The following is a 25,039-nucleotide window of genomic DNA, read 5'->3' as shown; positions in this document are numbered from 1 at the left end:
CTTATGGCTGAAGTGAGTCTCTTGCAGGCAACATACAGTGAGTCTTGTGTTTTATCCATTCAGCTACTCTACATGTTTTCATTGCAGAATATAGTCCATTTCCATATAAAGTAATTATTGATAGGTATAGGCTTCCTATTGCCATTCTGTTGCTGTCTGGCTGTTGTGTATTTCAATTGTTCCCTTCTTCTCTTCCTCTCTTTGTGATTTGATGATTTTTCTATTAATCTTTTGTATATCTATGACAGGTTTTTGTTTTCGATTCCCATTAGGCTTACATAAGATGTCGAGCCCAGCAGAGCTCAGCACAGAGGGAGCAGTCAGAATTGCTCATCTCCCAGTCTTTCCCTAAAAGAGGTCTATTTTCATACTTTAAAAGCTGCTGTCTAATGCTCATGCTCCTAACTTGGCAGACATCCAGGGGCTAACTGCAATCCTCCTAGGAGACCAGGGAAGCCAGCAGATACCGCCTCTGCCTTCTCCCACTAGCCCACTCCAAATCTCCAGTATTTCCACACAGAATCAGCTTGTACACACATCTGGTACCCCAGATTTCATGGATGCCACTCAAAGAATGGGCCCCTGGCTCACCTGGCTTTGAAAGTCAACAGGGCTTGCCCTGACAAATCCCACAGGACTGTGGCAAACAACGAAGCAGTTTTTAATGGGTACAGGAGGAACCTCTTTCACAGCTATAAGCTGGGTCCAGAGCAGAAGGAGCAGGCAAAAAAAGCCTGTCTCCGAGATTCTCCATAGAAGGGCTCAAACTACATGTATATTCCCTGCTGCCTGGGGGTCTGACTTCCAAACAGCCTTCACCTAGGTACCAACTGCAATCCTCCTCTATGGAACACTTGACAAATCCTGGCACACACTCAACTACTGGGAGCAAGAAGAACAAAGAAGCCAGCTTGGACAATCACAAAGGTTTGAGAGACAACCAAGAGCTCAGGCCAAGCTGAATGCTAAGGTTCATATCCTACACAAGACTCCTCCTCTGTCAGGACTGGGAGAGGTGGCTGTTTTATCTAATGCACAGAAACCAACACAGAGAGTCAAGGAAAATGAAGAATCAAGGGAATATGTTTCAAACAAACAAACCAAAAAAACCCCTACAGAAACAGACTTCATAATGAAACGAAGATACATAATTTCCGTGATTAAGAGTTCAAAACAACCATCATAAATATGCTCACTGACGTCAGGAGAACAATGCATGAACAAAGTGAGAATTTCAACAACAACAACAAAAATTAAAAGAGAACGAAGTGCCAAACAGAAATCAGAGAGCCGAAGAATGCAGTAACTGAAATAAAGAATTCAATAGAGGGGTACAAGAGTACACTAGATCAAGCGGAAGAAAGGGTCAGCAGACTCAAAGACAGGGCAGCAGAATTCATCCAGCCAGAGAAGCAAAAAGAAAAAACAATAAAAGAAAGTGAAAATAGCTTAAGGGACTTATGGGACACCATCACGTGGACTACTATTTGCATGACAGTGGTCCCCTAAGGAGAGGATAGAGAGAAAGGGGAAGAAAGCTTATCCCAAAATAACGGCTGAAAACTTCCCCAACCTGGGGAAATAAACAGACATCCAGATCCAGGAAGCCCAGAAACTTCCAAAAAAGATGAATCCAAAAGGACCCACACCAAGACACTTTATAAATAAAATGTCAGAAGTTAAAGACAAAGAGAGAATCTTGAAAGTAGCAAGAGAAAAAACAAGCTGTCTCACACAAGGGAACCCCCATAAGACTATCAGTAGGTTTTTCAGCAGAAACCTTGCAGGCCGGAAGGGAGTGACATGATACAGTCAAAGTGCTGAAAGAAAAAACTGCCAACCAAGAATACTGTACCCAGCAAAGCTGTCCTTCAGAATGAAAAGAGAGATAAAGAGTTTTCCATACAAGCAAAAGCTGAAGGAGTTCATCACCACTGTATCGGCCTTAAAAGAAATGTTAAAGGTACTTCTTCAAGATGAAACAAGAGTACTAATTAGTAACAGGAAAACATATGAAAGTATAAATCTCACTGGTAAAGACAAATATAGGGTTAATTCAGAATATTCTAATGCTGTAATGGTGGTGAGCAAATCACTGAAAACCGAAAGTAGTAAAAACTAACTATAATAATGCGTTAATGGATACACAAGGTATAAAGATATGCATTGTGACATCACAAACACTAAATGTGGGAGAAAAAATGTAGAGTTTAAGTACATGGTTTGTTTTTGTTTGTTTGTTTTCTGGTTTTTCTTTTTAGCCGCACCACGCAGCATGAAGGATCTTAGTTCCCCAACCAGGGATTGAACCCGAGCCCCCTGCAGTGGAAGCGTGGAGTCTTAACCACTGGACGGCAAGGGAAGTCCCTAAGTACGCATTTAAAGTTTAGCTGTTATTAGCTTAAAATACTGTTATAAATATAAGATATTCTTCATAGTAACCTTAAATGGGATTTTATACCTTGATATTTTTATGTTTCTATTTATGTGAAATTAGTTTTCCTGAACTTTTAGAACATAGTGGTGTTCAGCGTAGTTTTTCTAACTTTACAGAATTCACTCTTCTGTTTTCACATGTTAAAAAATATGGTAGCTCCCTTTCTGAGATATCCCAGCTCTTCCTCTGCCCATCCTTATCTGAACCTTCTCTTTCCTTCTCCTTTCATTCCTTAATTTTCCCTACTGTGCTGAATTTTGATGCTATTCTATTCAACTTTGTCTCTACTCTGTAGTACCCTGTCCTGGTAGAGAACTCTAGCAGGTCTGTTTTGAGAATTCTCTGGAGCCAGACTGCTCTGTCCTCTTCTGTCTTTACCACGGACACACTGCACTTGCCTCATATTGGAGTGGGCAACCCCCCACTCTCATTTCAGCTACTGCTCTTAATATAGCCCACTACACTGTCTAGTAAATAGCTGGGGCTATTTTGGAGGTCCCCTGCTTTTAAGTTCAGTGAAATACTTTACTCACTCCCTCAGCTTACTCTTGCACAGACAGTAATACTATGGAGGTCTTGTGGCTGTTAGTGGTCTGCCCTTACCTGCTTTCATTTCTGGATGCCTGAGGTTAACTTTACGGTAAGTATTCAGATTTGCTATCTTGTTCCATTGGTTTTTTGGGGGGTATTCTGAGAGAGTCAAAAACCTACAGAGTGGCCATATTCACTTCCTAGTATCCCTCTCAAAGACAAATTTGAAGTTCAAACACAGCAATTATGTTGTTATATTCATCATATACTTATCACTTTTTTTGACACTTATTTCTAATTATTTTTTAAACCATCCTGTTGTGAGTCATTTCATTCTTTTTTGCAACAAGGCAAAAAATTCTCTCACTCCATGATTTTAAAAAGTTCACTTTAATATATTCTTTAAATCTTTCCTGGTTTTCAACACTTATAAATGATTCCTGACTCACAATTCAGGTAAGTTACAAATGTGTACACTTTTAAAAATTCCTTCAACTACCTAAGGCTCCCTGCTTCTACTAAGGTTTTAGAATGAGACCACTAGAAACCTAAATAATCTTCCAAACACAAGAATATATAAAGTATTTTTAAAAATCTGAACAGGACTTCCCTGGTGGCACAGTGGTTAAGAATCCACCTGCCAATGCTAGGGACACGGGTTTGAGCCCTGGTCCAGGAAGATCCCACATGCCATGGAGCAACTAAGCCTGTGTGCCACAACTACTGAGCCCACATGCCATGACTACTGAAGCCCACATGCCTAGACCCCATGCTCTGCAACAAGAGAAGCCACCACAATGATAAGCCTGCTCACCACAACTAGAGAAAGACCACACACAGCAACAAAGAGCCAACGCAGCCTAAATAAATAAATAAATAAATATTTTTAAAAAATCTGAACATACACAACATTGTAAATCAACTATACTTCAATAAAAAAAATTTTTTTTAATCTGAACATGATCTGAATAGAAATTCCATGTTTATGTATTATAACTTTGTCTTCTGTGAATACTGAGGTATAGCATACATGCAGTAGGTTTTCTCCTAGTCTAGGGGTCAGCAAACTAGAGTCCAATGGCTCAAAAAAAGTTTTACTGGAACACAATCATGCCCATTCCCTTAGCTATTATATATAGCTTCTTTCACACCACAACAGCAGAGGTAAATAGCTGCAACAGAGACATGGCCCACAAAGCCTAAAATATTTACGATCTGGCCCTTCGCAGAAAAAGTTGGCCAACCCTGTCCTGGTCTACAGACCTATCAAATGAGCTTCCACAAACAGCACCTGGGAGGTGGGTAAGTCTGAACAGGATGACTCTTTGTCACATTAGGTGCCCAGCACATTACAGGATGTTTAGCATCTCTGGCCCCCCAGGAACTAAAATGCTAGTAGTACTCCCAATCCCAGTGTTAACCAAAATTCTCCACACATTTCCAAACACTCTGGAAGAGAATGGAAGCACTATCCCTGGTTGAGAACCACTGCAGAACTAAATTAGCTCAGAGTAAAGAAGGAGAAAATACAACCCATAAATTCTAAGTGCCACCAAGATAGATGAGAAATGTCATTACCTTTTTAAAAAGCAAACTAAAAATCTATTCTTCTTCCCCTTTGACAGTTAAGCCAAAAATATGCTAACTTCTTAATAAAATTAAGCTTTATAATTTGATTACTACATCAAGATATCACAGGGTTGACTTAAAGTTTAAAAATAAATTTATAAGGTAATCTTACCGATTTGTTCCATCCAGATTTGATCTGTGGATGAAATTAAGTTTTGCATCTGCCCAATAAAGCTTCCGTTCCTTATAATCCAAAGTCAATCCATTTGGCCAGTAAATTTCAGTGTTTATTATAATGAAGCGACTTGAACCATCCATTCCAGCACGTTCTATCTTTGGTACTTCTCCCCAGTCTGTCCAGTACATGAACCTAAAAATCATGAAAAATAAACCCATGACATAAGCAGGTTAACCACCAAGTATCTTATAATTATCACTATTGGATAAAGAAAGCTCTCTCAGGAACACTAAAACTGAAACTCCTAGAAACCGTATCGAAATTTTAAGCATCTATCTTTTTGCCACCATGATGGTAATAACTGATTCAAGACAAGCATCATCAGGACGCAAAAACCATCTGATCAGTTTCTTTGGCAAAAAGGATACCTTACACTGTCTCAATGTATCTCCCCACAAATTATTTATTAATGACAAAGGGGAAAATGGTAACTTTAGAGAAAATAAACTTGGTGGACACCACCTTATCCACATCATCTAAATTAACATCATCAACACTGGCATCATATATGTGATATGCTGGGAAGAACATTCCATCTTCTTTTATATATAAATTTATTTATTTTATTTTATTTTTGGCTGTGTTGGGTCTTCATTGCTGCACGCGGGCTCTTCTCTGGTTGTGGTGAGCAGGGGCTACTCTGTTGTGGTGCGTGGGCTTCTCATTGTGGTGGGTTCTCTTGTTGGGAGCGCAGGCTCTAGGTGCGCGGGCTTCAGTAGTTGTGGCACACAGGCTCAGTAGTTGTGGCTCGCGGGCTCTAGAGTGCAGGCTCAGTAGTTGTGGCGCACGGGCTTAGATGCTGTGCAGAATGTGGGATCTTCCCGGACCAGGGCTCGAACCCATGTCTCTCGCATTGGCAGGCGGATTCTTAACCACTGCGCCACCAGGGAAGCCCCCATACCATCTCTTTTATGTATATTCTCTTACATATTATTTCTGTCCCAAAATGCATAACCTGAATAAAATTATTAAGGAAAGAGAGAGTACCAAATTAAAAAACATTCTACAAAACAACTGCCTTTGAAAATATCAAGGTCATAAAAGTCAAAGAAAGGCAGATGAACTAAGCTAGGTAGGAGGAAAATAAAGAGACACAGTAAGGGACTTCCCTGGTGGTCCAGTGGTAAAGAATTCACCTTCCATGCAGGTGACGCGGGTTCGATCCCTGGTTGGGGAACTAAGATCCCACATGCCGCGGGGCAACTAAGCCCACGTGCCACAAACTACAAAGCCCACGTACCACCAGAGAAGAGAAAACCCCCAAGCCGCAACTAGAGAGAAGCTCCAACAGACCACGCAGTAACGAAAAAGATCCCGCATGCCTCCACAAAAAAATCCCGCGTGCTGCAACTAAGACCCAAAGCAGCCAAAAGAAAGAAAAATAAATAAACAAAGAGAGACACAGTAACTATATAAAGTGTATGATCCTGTACTGATCAGTTGGGGAATATGCTACAAAGACATTATTGGGAAACCTGGCAAAATCTGACAGCATGTCAAATTCTGTAATAGAAATGTACTAATGTTAATTTCCTAAATATGATCATTGTACTTTGGTTCCAATATTTCAAATAAATCATGACCAAAAACTTCCCTAATTTGATTTTTAAAATACTAGCCCATACATCCATGAGGTTTAATAAACTCCAAGTATGATAAACACAGAGATATACAACTATACACATCAGTTAAACTGCTGAAAGACAAAGGAATCGAGAGCACTAAGAAAATCAACTCATCACTTGCAAAGAAACCACAATATAACTAAGAGCTGATTTCTTATCAGAACAATGGAGGGCAGAAAGCAGTAGGATGACACACTAAAAGAAATTAAAATGTCAACCAAGAATCCTACATACAGCTAAACTCTCTTTCCAAAATGAAGGTGAAATAAAGACATTCCCAGATAAACAAAGTGAGAGAATTTGTGGCATGCAGATCTGCCTTACAAGAGATACCAAAGATATTCTTCAGGCAAAAAAGAAGTGACCTAGATGTTAACTCAAATCCACATGAAGAAGCAAACAGTACTCATACAGATAATTATGTAGGTAATTATAAAAGACAGTACAAATATATTTTTCCCTTTTCTTCTCTTAATGGATTAAAAAGACAACTGCACAAAAAAGTAATTATAAACTTGTTTTATTGGGCTTGTAACATATAAAAGTGTTATATATATATGGAAATAGTAGCATTAGGAAGGGAAAAGGGAAGCAAAATTGAGGCAAGTTACAGCCATTCTTTAGGCCTAGCCTAAATTCCTAGTTTCATCACCTCGTGTTCCCTACCTTGAATCCTACAGTTAGAGCCCCAAGTTGACAGATTGTTTCCTTCCCCTAACAGCCAACCATGAGTGACTTGGTATGGTACTCTGTTCATAAAGGCTGTGAAGCCTAGTCAAAGCTGTGGGGGGAAACTCAGTGATTTTTAGTCAATGACTTCTACTAAGAACCCAGGGGAATGAGCTAATGCAGGCCTGCCTTTGTTGACCCTACTCTAAACACAGCGACTACATGCTCTTCCCAAAAGACACCCTGAGTTTTTTGTCCCTATGTTTTCGCACATACTATTTTACTCCACCCTAATTTAAAAAGCTAATAACCACCATCAATAATTAACTCACAAAACTGCAGCTATTACACATTAACTTCTACTGAGATAGCTATAAATAATCATAAAATTAAACAAAATATATGAGGCAGCTGTTCTAGGAACTGAACATAAGGTGGCACGAGACCACAAACCATGAGACAAAGGAAACTCACCAGGTGAGCTCCAAAAATCACCCTGACTCAACCTAGTGACAACTCCCCAACCAAAGTGTGGAAAGCTGAAACTGAAATTAGGAACAGTGGTCTCAACAAGCTTAAAGAGGCAGAGAGAATTTGGGGAAAAGAAAAGACTGGAATCTGCAGGGCCCCAAAGAGGAGAAAGTTACATTGGTGTGGGTGGGGGGGACTCATGGGGGATCCCCATGAGTCCTTGGACCAAGAACCAGGCTGTGCACGCTCAGGATCCTCAAGGATTATCAGGTTGAGAACAGAACTAAAATGCCAGAAGTCAAGCAATGCGGGTGGTCTTACATGTTCTGCCAAGACAGAGTAAAGAGCATCAACACCACACTGGACATTCAGCTGAGACACCTCAAAGGGCTGAATCCAGACCACACCCTAGGGCAGTGGTTCTCAAAGTGTGATCCAAAGATCCCTGGACAGACTTCCCTGGTGGCTCAGTGGTTAAGAATCTGCCTGCCAATGCAGGGGACACGGGTTCGAGCCCTGGTCCAGGAAGATCCCACATGCCGTGGAGCAACTAAGCCCATGCACCACAACTACTGAGCCCGCATGCCACAACTACTGAAGCCCATGCGTCTAGAGCCCATGCTCCGCAACAAGAAAAGCCACTGCAATGAGAAGCCCGCACACCGCAACGAAGAGTAGCCCCCGCTCGCCACAACTAGAGAAAGCCCGCGCGCAGCAACGAAGACCCAACGCAACCATAAATAAATAAATAAAGTTATTTAAAAAAAAAAAAAGATCCCTGGAGATCTTCGGAATCCTTTCAGGAGGTCTACAGGGTCAAAACTGTTTTCATAATATTGCTAAGTTTTATGTATTTATTTAGCCTTGTTCACTTTCATCCTGGAGGTTTTTCATGGATACATATAAGGTGTGGTGATGACTTCACCCTGATGGCTCATGGAATGTATACCTATTATATTTTCCATAAGCTTCTAAGGTAGGTTTTGGAAATAACTATATACATGTTCCGAGATTAACTCAGTTCCCAGCACTTTTGCACTCTTACTAGCTACCTTTGATTATACCTCCTATAATCTCTGTACCTCATTATCATCTAAAAACTTGTTACTTTTGAAGTCTTGAAATTTTACTGTGCCCAGAGCAAAAACACATCAAGGAGCAAATACACTGCTTTGTTTTACAATATTTCTTAACTTTAAGTTTTTATTTTAAACTGTTTTTATTTTGAAATTTACTAGTATTCTATTTTAAAATAAAAGAAAATTTACTTATATTTGTCTAGTATTTAAGAATGGACCACTGGCTTATAAAGGAGAGATGAGAAAACTCACTTCTTCAACCCACAGCTATACTGCCTACATTTAAAGATGTTAAAAAAGATGATACTGATCTATCAGAGAGAGTTCTCTGACTCTAAGAAGGGATGAAATCTACTCCAAGACCCTGAGCAAAACTGTAAATGAAAAAGTATTACAAAAGCAATCTTTCCATTGGCTTATACACGCTATCTTTTTGTGAATAGTATTATGGTTCCAGTTAAGCTGAGGCATTGAGACAATCATTCAGAGTTTAAAGAAAAATGAATTGCAGAGTTTAAATGTAAATATGACCTCATTAAAAGCCAAACAATGTTTATTACAGCTTTCCAGCTGGAGAAACTCACAAAAACAGAGACTCATAAAGCTTTCTCCAGTCAACATTACTGAATTCCTCCCAGAGGAAAAACCAATAAAAGAAATCATAGTGCCGCCAATTTCCAAAGCTACAGTAACAGAAAATTAAAATTTAGCTGCAAACATGAAGATGGAAGTTAATGTCATCTAAGAAACTGTGCTTTTGCCTTATATATGACTAAATTTAAGGATATGGCCGGACTTACTGTTTTGTTTGTTCATCACGTGTCAGTACCAACTAATCATCAAAGATCTTCTATGTGAATGTTTACAACAATAAATGTAAGTGGTGCTGAAATATTCAGTGTTGAATAACTTTTTTGAATTGCACAGATTACCCTGAACTACCTACCTGTGCTGATATTTGCACTGATAGTCCAAAAGCAATGGTGGGTAAGACTGCAGGGAGTGGCAACCAACTGTACTAACAGTCACTATATTTATTCTTCACCACATACAAAAGAAAAGTCAGTCTCAATGAACAATGACATTGGTAAGGCAGAAAATTATTAATTTCATTAGAGCTTGACCTCTGATTACACATTTAATATTCTGTGTGACAAAATAGGATCTACAGAGAAAGTACTTTTGCTGCATATGAATGTAGAATGGTTGTCTTGAGAAAAAGCACTTGGCCAACTGAGCTAGCTGCTTTTTTCATGGAACACCATGTTTACTTTAAAAAAAAAAAAAAAAGAATGACAAACTATGGTTAATAAAACTTAGGTATCAGGCAGATACTTTCTTGGAAATACGTGGAATGACCTTGTCACTTCAATTTGTTGCCAATAACAAAATCTGAGCTTTCCGTGTTCAATCTGTTGTAGTACATTATATATATCTGACAAAGGACTTATATCTGTAATGTATGAAGAACTCCTAAAACTCAATAAGACAACCCAATTAAAAACTGGGCAAAAGATCTGAACAGACACATCAACAAAAGACATACAAAGGCAAATAAGCATACAAAAAGACAGTCAACATAATTATTCATCACGGAAATGAAATTAAAACTATAGTGAGATATCACTACAGATCTAGTAAGATGGCTAAACTTTAAAAAATGGACAGTACAAAGTACTAGCAAAGATGCAGCGCAACTGAAACTCTTGTACACTGCTAGTGTTAATGCAAAATGGCACATCTACTTTGGAGAACCGTTTGGCAGTTTCTTACGTTAAACATTCCCATAAGATCTAGTAACCCCACTCTCGGGTATTTACTCAAGAGAAATTAAATACGTATTCACACAAAAACCTGTATGAAAATGTCTATAGCAGATGTATTCATAGTCACCAAAAACTACTGAATATTCTTCAAATGGGGAATGGATAAACTATGGTACATTCGAACAACAGAATACTCTCAGGATTAATAAAAAGAACCACTGTAATAAAAATAAAAGTGCAAAAAAAAAAAAAGGAAAACTATTTTAGCTGTTAGAAGTCAGAATAATGGTTACTTCTGGGGGAAGGAGTAGAGAATGAGGGGACTTCTAGAATGCTGGTATTGTACTCTTTTCTTATCTATATGCTGTTCACATCGGTGTGTTCACATTTATAAACTTAATTTGCTTTATATATATGATTTGCACATTTTCTCTGTGTTATAATTTAATAAATGTTTATATTTTTAGGAAAAAAAGAACCACTGAAATACACAATAAACACATATAAACTTCACATGCTTTACGGCAAGAGAAAGAAGCTGGATTCAAACACTACACGACATGATTCCATTTATGTTACATTCTGGAAAAAACAAAACTGTACAGAGTCCGAAAACACATCAGTGGTTACCTAGAGCTGCAGGTGGAGGGAAAGGTTGATAACAAAAAGCCAAGAATATATTTTGGGGGGTCGTGGAATTGTTCTATATTTTAATTATGGTAGTGATTACCCAAATGTAAGCATTTGTCTAAATTCAGAACTGCCACCCAAAAAAGTGTAAATTTACTGTGTGCAAATTTTACTTTAACTTTTTTAATGGGTAGAAGGCATCATTTAATACTTCACAAAAGATACATAAATGGCCAATTGGCACATAAAAAGATGCTCAATCTCATCAATCATCAGGGAAATGAAAATTAAATCAGTAATAAGATATCACTTCACACCCACTAGAATGGCTAACATTAAAAAGGCCAACAATACCAAGTGTTGGTAAGGATACAGCAACTGGAACTCTCATACACTGCTCGTATAATCACTTCAGAAAATAGTTTGGCAGCTTCTTACAAAATTAAATGTACACTTAACCCTATGAACCAGTAATTCTAGTTCTAGGTATTTACTCAAGAGAAATAAAAACATACCCACACAATGATCTATACATGTAAGTTCACAGAAGTTTTATTCATAATAACCAAAAACCGGAAATAAATCAAATGCCCGTCAATAGGATGATTAACAAACTCTGGTATATTCATAAAATGGAATACTACTCAACAATGTAAAATAACTACTCACATATTCAACAAGGATGTATTTTTTTAAATAATGGTAAACAAAATAACCCAGACTCAAAAGAGTACCTACAGAATGACTCCATTATATGAAGTTTTAGATTCAGCAAAACTAATCTATAGTGACAGACATCAGATCAGTAGTTATCGTGGTGAAAGTAGGAGCTGACTTGAAAGGGACTAAGGCAGCTTTCTGGAGTGATGTGATAAAATGGGGTTTTTCTGGAGATAATGGTTGATACACACATTTATCAAAACTCATCAAGCTATAAATGCTAAAATATACATTTTTTGCATATAAATTATATCTCAAGAAAGTTGCTTATAACACAAATAAGAATCAAGAGACTTTTTTTTTTCATTACACGGGCCTCTCACCACTGCGGCCTCTCCCGTTGCGGAGCACAGGCTCCGGACGCACAGGCTCAGTGGCCATGGCTCACAGGCCCAGCTGCTCCGCAGCATGCGGGATCCTCCCCAACCGGGGCACGAACCTGTGTCCCCTGCATCAGTACTCTCAACCACTGCGCCACCAGGGAAGCCCCCAAGAGACTATTTTTAAAGTTAATGCAAAGGTAGCTTCTTTTCTGTAGAAGCCTTTCCTAGCTTGCCTAGGCAAAGTAGAGTTACTCCCTCCTATGTGCTCCTATAGCTTGTTTCACTGTGCTCTAATACTTATCACAGTTTGTAGACAAATTATGAAGAACTCATATGGGCTGACCATAAGCAATTTGCACACTATCAAATGGATATAACAAATAAGTGCCGTTGTCCTTCCTGTATAATATAATTTACATAGGTCTCACGATTGCCAATAAGCTTGTCTAAAGAAGCACTAAACTTACAAGAACTCAGTGTCTAGTTTACGGTGTAATAAAAAGTTGTCACAAATGAATTAGTCAGCTCAACAAGAATTTTAGTAATAAATAAAATTATATGCATGCCACTGCTCAAAGCTAATAAATAACTCTTCCAGTACTCAATCCTAAGAAATATATCATGTCATGTTACTTCACGGGTCACATTCAGGTAAAGGCTTCAACTACAACAAATTGAAACAGAAATCTGTCAGGTGAGAATCTGATAAAAATTTAGAATTTTTAATTGAAGCTTGCCGGTATTTTCATTTGTTCAAATATTTAAAATTTAAAGTAATAAATTTCATCTATAAATACTGAACATTTGCATTTGTTATTTAATTAAACTTTAAGCTAAAAACTCATTACATACTTAATACAGAAAGGGAAAGAGGAACAGGCAGCAGAAAAACACAAATATTTTATAAGTTACCAAGATACTATTTAATTTTTTTAATGTTCTGACCACCTATTAGGAGCTCAGCATCATGCTTGACATGGTAATACAAAAATAAGCAAGGCAAAACTACTGTCCTTAGGAAACTTGCAATCCAGGCAAGGAATGATTAACTATTATCAAGAGAGGTATGAACAGGCTGCTGTAAGAGGACTGGGAATTGATACCCAATCGAGCCAGTGAATGTAAGAGTTCTCAACAAAAGCTCACCAGAGGAAGTAATACTTTTATTTAGGCAGTTGCCAAAATGGGAAACAGTGTTCCAGGAAGAAGACACAGCTTATGCAAAGGACACAAAAAGTCATGACATATTTGAGAAATAGCAAGATCAGCAGAGCTGCAGGATACTGTGTATTGTGGAGGACACAAGGCAACAAAAGTCCCACAGATGGGATCTATTTTGCTGTGCTAAGAAGCTTGGACTGCATAGCCTATAAGGGATGAGAAGTTACTTAAGACTAGTAAGCAGAAAAGTAAAGTGCTTATTATCCTTTTACAAATTACAAAAGATTATCCTTTTACAAATCACTGTTGATAATACTGAGGGACTGACTAGAGGGGGAAGAAATTAGAGAAAGAGAAGTAAGGAACAAAACTCAGATATTCCAAATGAGAACTGATGAAGATAAAAGTTGAGGAATGGATCAACAAGGGAGAAGAAAGATAAAGGACAGACTAGGATGGCTCCCAAGATTTGGCAAATGTGAGTAAGTCCATATTGGTGTCATTCAACAAAATACGGAATAGAGACAGAGTTTAGGGGGCAACATGCTGAGTTCAGAAAAAGATGAAACGAGCACACTGACATCATTGTTCTTCCTTCTATATCCAAAGAACCAGCCAAAAGAGTAACAAAAAAAAATAGTGTAAAAATTAAGGAAGAGTTGGACAGAAAATAAAATAAAAAGGATGTTACCAGTCAATGCACTTGGACTATAGTAACAAGGCAAAAGAAACTACAATTAAGAGTTGCATATAAAACCAAGCCAACCCCAAAGTGTAAGCAAGAGTCATGCCACATTCTAAGAACATGATGTGACAGATGTTAAGGTAAAATCTAACTATAAAGAGCCATGGATCCTCAAAAACATTTTCTTGCCATAAAATTTGTTTTGAGAAAGTTTCTAAAATCACTGGGACTAAAGCCAGTGAAAAAAATTCTGACTTAATGGAAGTGAAAAGAAAAGGGTCATGCAGAATTCATACACCCTTCGCCTTCCTCATCCCTGAACCAGTTCTGTTTTACTTTGATTATAGTAGGTTAGGCTTTTCAGTGAAGAAAAGGTTGGAGAATTCAATAATATCTTTCCTGACAGAACTATCATAACGTCCTACGGAAAAACCGGAACGAACTTTTTGGCCAACCCAATACAAAGAGGAAAAAAAAATGTGAAGAAATCTGCTATACTTCCCGTGTTTTCCCTCTCCTTGATTATTTGTGTTAGTATCATATTTTAACTATATGTGGTGATTACTGGAAGATAATGAAAGCATTTGTTTTGGATGATTTGTTTTTACAGAGAATATACAGTAACCAAATCAAAAGAAAAGATTCTATTATTGAGGAACAGGAAAGACCATGGGTTCTATTAAATACAACCTTGCTCTGACAATATGCATCATAATGGAATTCTGCATGTGCATGTATAAACTGATTATCCTGGAGAAAAATGATCCTTAGGCACCCAGTCTAGCTGACAAATTTAAGAGTTAGTGGACACAATACTAAGAATATATTTCATTCAGAAACAACATTGATATAACACTACTGGAAGGTATAGCTTATAAGCCTGAAATAAACAGCACGCTAAATCAATTTAATTCCCTACTCTTACCGAAGAAAATGTTAACTATAGCAATTTTGACAAATTGCTGTTATCCACATTCCTCTTTCTGAAGAAAACAAGGTGATGCATTTTGAGCTCCTTTAAGTATAATAAAAATGATATATTAACTGTCTGGAATGCCACCCTCCTCCTTCTAGACACTCATACACACCCTGATTCTTCAGGACAGTTCAAATGTCACCACACCTTGGTGAAAGCGTTTCATGACTCCCTCAAGCACACTCTCCTCTGTGCTCCTCCAGTGCTCTGTACATCTCAAACACATATGATAACCAGGACTGTTTACACGTTTCCCACGCCTCTAGATTCCAGGCCCTTGTTTTATTCATAGTTGTATCCCCTATCCTAAAACCATCTAATATAATGGCAAGCATATTTATAGTCAGTACTCCAAAGTTTAATAATGGTCTGCATTCACCTGCTCCTGGACCAGAATCTTGTATGTGGGTCTTATTACAGAGACCACATCCTTGAAAAATACAGGTAGAATTTTATTTTAATGTGTATACCCTTATTCCTATACTATGCTCCAGTTACAAGCTATTTGTTATTCCTTGAATGTGCAATGAATGGCAGGACAGAGTTTGGCACACAGTGTCCCTACTGACTAAGAACTATTACCCATTTCCATACCTTGTTCCTCTGGCCAACAACTGCTCAGCTAGAAAGCACCAACCTGAAATAGCCGCCCGAGTAAAACTGATAACTCTCTCCACTGTACAGATTCCCATAGCAATACCTATAAAGCTTTATTATACAACATTATTTCCCTAAATTTAAAACTGGCTTATACCTAATAAATATATAATTAGTCTCTCTTCTATGCACATTTTGCTATTAGGTCACCTCAGATACTAGAATATCCCATTGCTCAAACCTAAAAACTACACATAGAGCTTCACTGCCTTTTTTTTTAATGGCCTGGTGAAGAGAATAAAGGTAAAATTATTTCAGTCGTGCCCTATGAGGACTTCAATTACATGTCTGATGTATTACAGGAATCCCAAAATTAGTTTTTGAGGAGAATCTTGCCCTGCCCTTGAGTACTCAGTTCACATCTCTAGCTCACCTTACCTGCTTCTACTGAACTGCACTGTGCCCTGACACTGCAGCACAAAGACCAAATAAACGTGTCACTGATGATACTACAAGGGTGTTGTTCTCTACTTTATACAGCAGCTTCTTTATGAGGACTAATGCGGGTAGAAACTGGTTTCACTAACAGGAGTAAAGATGATTTCTCAGCGAATGGCATTACTCTTATAATCAGTATTTTCTTCTTTAGATTGGCTTAGATAATTCCTAAGGCCCATTCCAGTTATAAAATTTATATTTCTAGTAACTATCTTCTTTTATATCTATCATCACACTCCATTCATTCTTTCAACATGAGAAAGGAAAAAAAATACAGTATTCAAAGTACAGCAAAAATATGGACTAATCCTATGACCATTCACTTACAAAATGTTCTGTCATGGATAGCTGGCATTTTAGGGGGCTATCCAGCATCTAGACTACCTTACTATGGTTGAAGAATCCTCTACCTTATGAGACAGAACCACTACCTGAAACTAAAGAAACTGAAAACACCAGCTACTTTCTTTCCAAACCTTCCTTGCAATTGCGACAAGAGCATAAGATCTGGGTTTTACCAGTCAGACACACCAAGGAAAGGAGGAGGTAGAGGCAGGAGAGGAGGAAGCAACAGCTGCAGCAGCAAGGACCACAGCAATCCATTCTGGTGAGGCTGCGGGTAACAGCAAAGGCTAATTAAACCCAGTTTAAGTTCATTCATCCTTCTTTAATCCAGTTTTAAAAGGGAGCACTGGCAGTTTACGGACTACCTGTTGCCTCACGTCAGTGAGAGAGTACAAACAGTGGTAAGCATGCCACCTAACAGTGGTGCCTTCACCGGACCAGGTCTGTGCTATGATTTGCAGCAGAGTCCCTGGATGTAGATTCCAAGCTTGGTAATTCTACCATTTATGAAGTTCTATGAGTAAGCCAACATCCTCTTTAAAAATATTTCTTCTGTTTAAAGTAGAAGGGTTTCTATTCCTTAAAACTATGAACACTAACACACATTTTTAGATCCAAATGCCATCACTTAAAAGTTTAGACAAAGTCACTTCAACTCTTGTCCCAACAAAGCCTCATATCTTAGACCTCCCCCCGCCTCCGCTATCTTAGAAATGGCATGTTTCAAAAATCTCACAACTCTTCCCTCAATCTACTGTGACTCCTCTCATCAAGGGCCAATGTCAACATTCATGAGAATGACTGGCAGAAAACTCAGGCAAATCACATCCTGAACCTTCCACCTGTACACTTACCTAAAACAGTATCTTGCTGAAAACTGATATAAAGGGAACAATTTGTGACAGATGGAAAAGCCAACTTAACATCAAAATATGACACTTACGTCACCATAAACAATGAGGCGTAAAAGAAAATTCAACTGAACTGTCTGCTGTATGTGCACATTTCCAACTTCAAAATCCAATAATCACCAACACATAATGACCACGAGATGACCAGTTCTTGAATACTCAGAAACCAGAACTGTATGCATAATTTACAGTTATGGTATGGCCTGAATGCTCCCCTGCCCCCCAAGATCATATGTTGAAATCCTAACTCCCAAGGTGATGGTATTAGGAGGTATGGCCTCTGGGGTGATTAGGTCATGAGGTTGGAGCCCTCGTGAATGGAATTAATGCCCTTATTTAAAAGGCCCAAGAAAGCTCCCTTGCCCCCTCTACCATGTGCAGTTACAGTGAAAAAACAGCCGACTAGGAAGGAGGCCCGCCCCTGACACCAAACCTGCCAGTGACTTGATCCTGGACATCATAACCTTCAGAACTGTGAGAAATAAATTTCTGTTGTTTATAAGCCACCAGTTATGGTATACTGTTACAGAAGCCCAAACGGACTAATACAAGTTACCTTAAGTGCAATGTTTCTTAGATTATGCACACGCTTCCCCACACACACACACTAATAAAAACAACAACAACATTAATACCACCACCATCAACAACAGCAGCAGCATCAACGGCATGAAACACCTAAAGCATACATTTTTTTAACCCTGGCAGCATTTGAGAATGACCTGAAAAACTCATTAAAAATATCAGTAACTTGGGTTCCTCCATCAGAGATTCTGATTAAATTGGTCTGGATTGGGGCCCAGGCATCAATATTGTCTAAAAGCTCCCAAAGGAATATTAGTGCACTCAGGGTTTAGAAAGAGTAAAGAGGAGTCTGACTTTCTCAAGCACCTGTTTATCCGTAGCACGCTGTTCCTGTACAGGTGTTGTTAATGTGTTTAAATCATTAACCAGCTGACCCTAAATATTAGCTAATAATTAGTCTCAGTTGGCACTCAGGCCTTAAGCTGTGGAAGACCACAAAAGGAAACAAAGTGCCAAACGAATTCCTTCCCACACACAACACTTCCGTATTTCTTTCAAAAGTTTTATAATTTAAGAAATGGTATTTTGAAAGTTCACAATTACTGTTTAAAATTCTACTAAGAATAAATATACAAACATCTGTGAGGATAAAATGAATTTTCAAATTTCTTCTAAAACTTTTCAAGCTTTTGACAAACAATTCTTTATATACATATGGTGGCAACTCTTCATTGGAGGTTTTAATTTGTTAATTCATTTAATATATTACACACAACGGGGTTTCATTTTACTTATAAGATATAAACATATAGAATATAATAAATGTCCTTAAAAAACTTTTGTCTTCAGTTTAGAAGATGCTGCCAAAATGGTAAAAGATGGATTATGTTAGGCTAGCAAGAAATTTTCATCAAAATGTGTAATATAAATAGTATAGTCATCGTGACATTGTGTTATTTTGACACTGGTTGACTTGCATCTACCCTTAGCTATGCTAAATAAACCTGAAAAGATCACAAAACTAATGTTTTTTCTAAATAATTAAGGATTTTTTACTTTTTCCTTCATGCAGGTTCAGTCCAGTAAGAGATCAATATTTAAAAAGCTGTCATCCACTCTTGCCACTTTTATTCAACATACTTTTGGAAGTCCTAGCCATGGCAATCCGAAAAAAAAAAAAGAAATAAAAGGAATTCAAATTGGAAAAGAAGTAAAACTGTCACTGTTCGCAGATGACATGATGAAACTGTCACTGTTTGCAGATGACATGATACTTACTATACATAGAAAATCCTAAAGATGCTACCAGAAAACTACCAGAGCTCATCAATGAATTTAGTAAAGTGGCAGGATACAAAATCAATACACAGAAATCTTATTCCTGTACACTAACAACGAAAGATCAGAAATTAAAGAAACGATCCCATCTACCATCATATCAAAAAGAATAAAATACCTAGGAATAAACCTACCTAAGGAGACAAAAACATGCGTACTCTGAAAATTGTTAAGACGTTAATGAAAGAAATTGAAGATAACACAGACCGATGGAAAGATATACCATGTTCTTGGACTGGAAAAATCAATATTGTGAAAATGAGTATACTACCCAAGGCAATCTACAGATCCAATGCAATCCCTATCAAATTACCAATGGCATTTTTCACAGAACTAAAACAAAAAAATCTTAAAATTTGTATGGAGACACAAAAGACTCCAAATAGCCAAAATAATCCTGAGAAACAAAAACAGACCTGGAGGAATCAGGCTTGCTGGCTTCATACTGTACTACACGGCTACAGTCATCAAAACAGTATGGTACTGGCACAAAAACAGAAATATAGATCAATGGAACAGGATAGAAAGCCCAGAAATAAACCCTCGCATCTATGGTCAATTAATCTATGACAAAGGAGGCAAGATGATACAACTGAAGAAAGACAGTCTTTTCAACAAATGGTGCTGGGAAAACCAGACAGCTGCATGTAAAAAAAAAAAAAAAAAAAAGATTAGAACATCATTTAACACCATACACGAAAATAAACTCAAAATGGATTAAAGACTTAAATGTAAGACTGGACACTATAAAACTCTTAGAGGAAAACATAGGCAGAACACTCAGACATAAATCACAGCAGTATCTTTTTTGGGCCGTCTCCTAGAGTAATGGAAATAAAAACAAAAATAACAATTGGACCTAATTAAATTCAAAAGCTTCTGCACAGCAAAGGAAACCACAGACAAAACAAAAAATACAACCCACAGAATAGGAGAAAATATTTGCAAACAGTGCAACTGACCATGGATTTAGTCTCCCAAATTTATAGACAGCTCATGCAGCTCTATATCAAAAAAAAAGAAAAAAGAAAAAAACTCAATCAAAAAAAATGGGCAGAAGACCTAAACAAACACTTCTCTAAAGAAGACATACAGATGGCCAAGAGGCACATGAAAAGCTGCTCAACACTGGTAATTATCAGAGAAATGCAAATCAAAACTACAATGAGGGCTTCCCTGGTGGCACAGTGGTTGAGCGTCCGCGTGCTGATGCAGGGAACGTGGGTTCGTGCCCCGGTCCGGGAAGATCCCACATGCCATGGAGTGGCTAGGCCCATGAGCCATGGCCGCTGAGCCTGCACGTCCAGAGCCTGTGCTCCGCAACGGGAGAGGCCACAACAGTGAGAGGCCCGCGTACCGCAAAAAAAAAAAAAGAAACGAACTACAATGAGATATCACCTCACACCAGTCAGAATAGCCATCATCAAAAAATCTACAATCATTGCTAGAAAGGGTGTGAAGAAAAAGGAACTCTCCTACACTGTTGGTGGGATGTAAACTGGTACAGCCACTGTGGAGAACATTATGGAGGTTCCTTAAAAATCTAAAAATAGAGATACCATATGATCCAGCAATCCCATTCCTGGGCATATATCCAGAGGAAAACATGGTTCAAAAGGATGCATACACCCCAGTGTTCACTGTAGCACTGTTTACAATAGCCAAGACATGGAAGCAACCTAAATGTCTATCAACAGATAAATGGATAAAGATTTGGTACATATATACAATGGAATATTACTCAGCCATTAAAAAGAATGAAGTAATGTCATTTGCAGCAACATGGGTGGACCTGGAGATTATCATACGAAGTGAAGTAAGTCACATACAGAAAAACAAGTACCTTATGATATTGCTTATATGTGAAATCTAAAAATAAAAAATGATACAAATGAACTTATTTACAAAACAAACGGACTCACAGACTTAGAGAACAGTTACCAGCAGGGAGGGATAGATTGGGAGTTTGGGACTGACATGTACACACTGCTATGTTTAAAATAGATAACCAACAAGACTTACTGTATAGCACAGAGAACTCTGTTCAATATTCTGTAATAACCTAAATGGGAAAAGAATTTGAAAAAGAACAGATACATGTACACAAATAATTGAATCACTCTGCTGTATACCTGAAACTAACACAACATTGTTAATCAACTAGGCTCCAATATAAAATAAAGATTTTAAAAAATAAATAAGTAAGAAAAAGCTATCATGCCTTAAACAAAACTGCATTACTCAAAAAACAATTGGTAACTCTGAATTTTCCCCTGGGAAAACTGGTACACTTCTAAGAGTTTAAACACTCCTGAAAATAAAAGCCATCACTCATTACCGTCTTTTTCAAATCCATATAAATCAGCAGAAAAAAGCTGGTAATCTTACTCAGATACCCACAGTAGGCAGACATGCCCCAAAGTCAACCCTTTTTTTATGTATGTGTGGGGGCATCATTAAGATTCTTTGACAAAATTAGCAACTCAGTTTCTGCCCAAGACACCAAGAGTCAGAGTGAAATAGCATCTAGAGGATGAACAGTCTTCTGATACTGGTGCTAAATTTAGAGTTAACTGGGTACTACCTAGCACTAAAAGTTACCTCCAATTTCACCTTGAGGTCAAACAGGTCAAAAGAATAAACGTCAAGATAACCACCAAAAACAAAACAGAAATAGTTATTTAAAACTTAAAAATAAAAAGGCACCATAGGGCTTCCCACGTCCGCCTGCCGTTGCAGGGGACACAGGTTCGTGCCCCGGTCCGGGAGGATCCCACATGCCGCGGAGCGGCTGTGCCTGTGAGCCATGGCCGCTGTGCCTGTGCGTCCAGAGCCTGTGCCCCGCAACGGGAGAGACCACAACAGTGAGAGGCCCACGAACCGCAAAAAAAAAAAAAAAAAAAAGGCACCATAAACATCTACTTTAAATGTATTCTCCAGTTAGAAAAGGAGCTAAGTAAAAGGATTATTATTTTAAGTAGGCCTGTTTCACAAGGATTTAGTTGCAAAAGAATTTAAAGTGATGGGTGAAAAATTAATTTGTTAATAAACTCTAAACAAATACTACTTAAAAAGGTGAACAGTATGTTTGAGTAGGCAATTCATTAATCTACCACAGGTGGAAAGCAGGTGAAAGAAAAAAGGACAAAATCACCTGAAAGCTACAGAATAAATTTTCTTAAATTGAAATAACTCAGAAAGGGAAAATGGCACTAGACTAGGAATTAATCTCTAACCCAACTCTCAAATTTCATCAAATTAAAACTCTAGTATATATTTTATTTTATTATTATTTTTTTTTTTTTGCAGTACGTGGGCCTCTCACTGTTGTGGCCTCTCCCATTGTGGAGCACAGGCTCCAGACACACAGGCCCAGTGGCCATGGCTCACAGGCCCAGCTGCTCTGCAGCATGTGGGATCTTCCCGGACCGGGGCACAAAGCCGTGTCCCCTGCATCGGCAGGTGGACTCTCAACCACTGTGCCACCAGAGAAGCCCTCTAGTATATATGTTAAAAACTCTTCATTAGGGGAGCTACTTAGAGTCTCACCCTACTTCACATCCCCCAAAACAACTGAAGAATTAAATATGAAGTATGGTACAAGAGAGGAGGCAACCAGTACAGGGAGCAAACCGCACTGGTAATGTTCTACTGCATAGCTTATATAGTAGGCACAGTGTTCATTATGTTATTCTTTTTATCTTCTTGTAGGTATGAAATATAAGTATGTGAGTGGTTTAAAATGCACAGCAAACTAAACCATAAAGAAAAAAAGAAGAGAGAAAAGCAAGCTGGACATACTTAACTCTCCTTAGTACTGGAAAGAGTGGAATATAAGAATCATACAAGAAAGAAATAGCAAATTAAATACTGGGGTGGGGTGGGCAGGAACACTTATAAAGTCTGTCTCTGGCAATACAGCAGACTGTAAGTCCAGAGAAGGCTTTCTATTATAAAACACCTAAAAATGATAAACTCCAAAAATAATTTTTTAAGTACATGTCTGCAACCATAGAAAATTAAGGAAACATTTTGAGCACAGCAAAAAGAAAGGAAAAATCCAGAGAAGTAATCTAGCAGTGAAAGAGAGACAGTCTCTGTAATCTACACAAGGTAGCACCCACAGAGGGATTATACACAGTACCAGAAACCCCAACTTGAACATTCTCAGTGGGTTAGCTAAAAGGAACACACGCACGCGCGCACACTCACACACACACACACACACACACACACAGAAAGAGAGAAAGAAGGAAATGGTAGGAATACCTGACTGTATGAAGAGATAATTAATGAACATGAAAATAATTCTGGATAATCTCTTTAGTGCTAAATACAAAGGGAAAAAATGGATTCATGAAAGACAGGTTATCATAAAAAAACATGGAAGAGTGAGGAAAACAGATTTCTACTTAGAGTTCTAAAAAAAACAATGGGGCAAATGCAATATTTGAAGAGAATTTTCTACAACTGATGAAAGACATCAGCCCACAGAATCCAGAAACCCAACAAATCCCAAGTAGCATAAAAAGAAACAAAAATCTACACAAATTATACTGAAATTATACTGAGAAAAACAGATTTCTACTTAGAGTTCTAAAAGAAAACAGTGGGGCAAATGCAATATTTGAAGAGAATTTTCCACAACTGATGAAAGACATCAGCCCACAGAATCCAGAAACCCAACAAATCCCAAATGGCATAATAAAAAAACAAAAATCTACACATACTATACTGAAACTGTGGTCAGGAATGATAATAAGAATAATAGATTATTTCAACAAAGAATGCCAATGGACAGTAGAATGATACCATGAACATGATAAAATCTATTGACCTAGAATGAAGGCATATCAGACAAACAAAGCCTGAGAGAGTCAGCTACCAACACACCTTCACTAATGTAAATTCTAAAGATTCCAAAAAATTAACTCACCTGGAAGGTCTAATATGCAAGATAGCATGATAAATCTAAATTTTAAAAATTTCTAGTGAGTTACAAACAATGAAGTAGAACTTAAGTTCATGATAATGATATTTATATAAGCCAGGAAAGTAATAAACAGAGGTCAAGTGTACTAAGAATTTCATAAGTATACATGTTAAAAAATTCCTAGGGTATCTTCAAAAAGAACAGAATGTGTACAATTCACACACTAGTAGAGGGGAAAAACTCAAGGACAAAATATAATCAACATGAAAAAAGCCAAGAGAGAACAGAAAAAGAAACAGAAATGGGAAGGACAAACAGAAAGCCCAAAATAAGATGTCAGAAATGAATTGAAATATATGAGTAATTACAATAAGCACAAATGGACTAAAAGCTTCAGAAGAAGACAAACTGTAATGGTGGACTTAAAAATCAAACCACAAGCTACTTAAAAAAGAAATACCTAGAAAACAAACGTACAGAAAATTTAAAAACAGAAAACTATTTATCAGGCAAAAACTAACTGAAAGAAAGTGCACGTAGTTAGTAATAACAAACAAAACAGACTTTTAAGTCAAAGTGCATTAGTAATAAATTCAGTCCCTAAATAATAGTATGAGGTACATCAGGAAGATAATTCTCTACCTACGTACACTTCAAAACAGTCTCAAAGCACATTTTTAAAAAGCAAAATGGACATATCTATAGAAAGAAACTGTCAAGATTTTTAACACACTTCTCCCAGCAACAGATAAATCAAAGAGACTCAAAAATCAGCTAGGAATTAGAAGATTTCAACAGAACAAACATGCTTGATTTAATCCCAGCAAGATTTAATTAGAATCTGACAAGCTGACATTAATATTCATTTGAAAAATCAAAGACTAGAGCTGCCAAAACAATTTTGAAAATGGAAAACAACCTTGGAGAACTCATACTAATTGCTTTCAAGACTTACTATCTTTACTACAGTAATCAAGACAGCATGTTATTGACAAAACAATGGACACAAAGA

The 25,039-nt window shown here is 37.7% G+C and overlaps 1 protein-coding gene across 2 annotated transcripts in view; it reads right to left on the bottom strand.

Annotated features, from left to right (window-relative positions):
- Positions 1–25,039, bottom strand: part of LRP6 (LDL receptor related protein 6) — a 171,762-nt gene that overhangs the window by 96,534 nt on the left and 50,189 nt on the right. For both annotated transcript variants that reach the window (XM_030841440.3, XM_060306220.2), the window contains one exon: positions 4,710–4,907. In XM_030841440.3, the coding sequence (XP_030697300.1) occupies positions 4,710–4,907 (198 nt within the window). The remainder of the gene's footprint in view (positions 1–4,709; positions 4,908–25,039) is intronic.

This window comes from Globicephala melas, chromosome 10 (genome assembly GCF_963455315.2).
Source record: "Globicephala melas chromosome 10, mGloMel1.2, whole genome shotgun sequence".
Taxonomy (NCBI): Eukaryota; Metazoa; Chordata; class Mammalia; order Artiodactyla; family Delphinidae; genus Globicephala; species Globicephala melas.
Note: the sequence above shows the minus strand (reverse complement) of the source record. Positions and strands in the feature narration are given on the sequence as shown.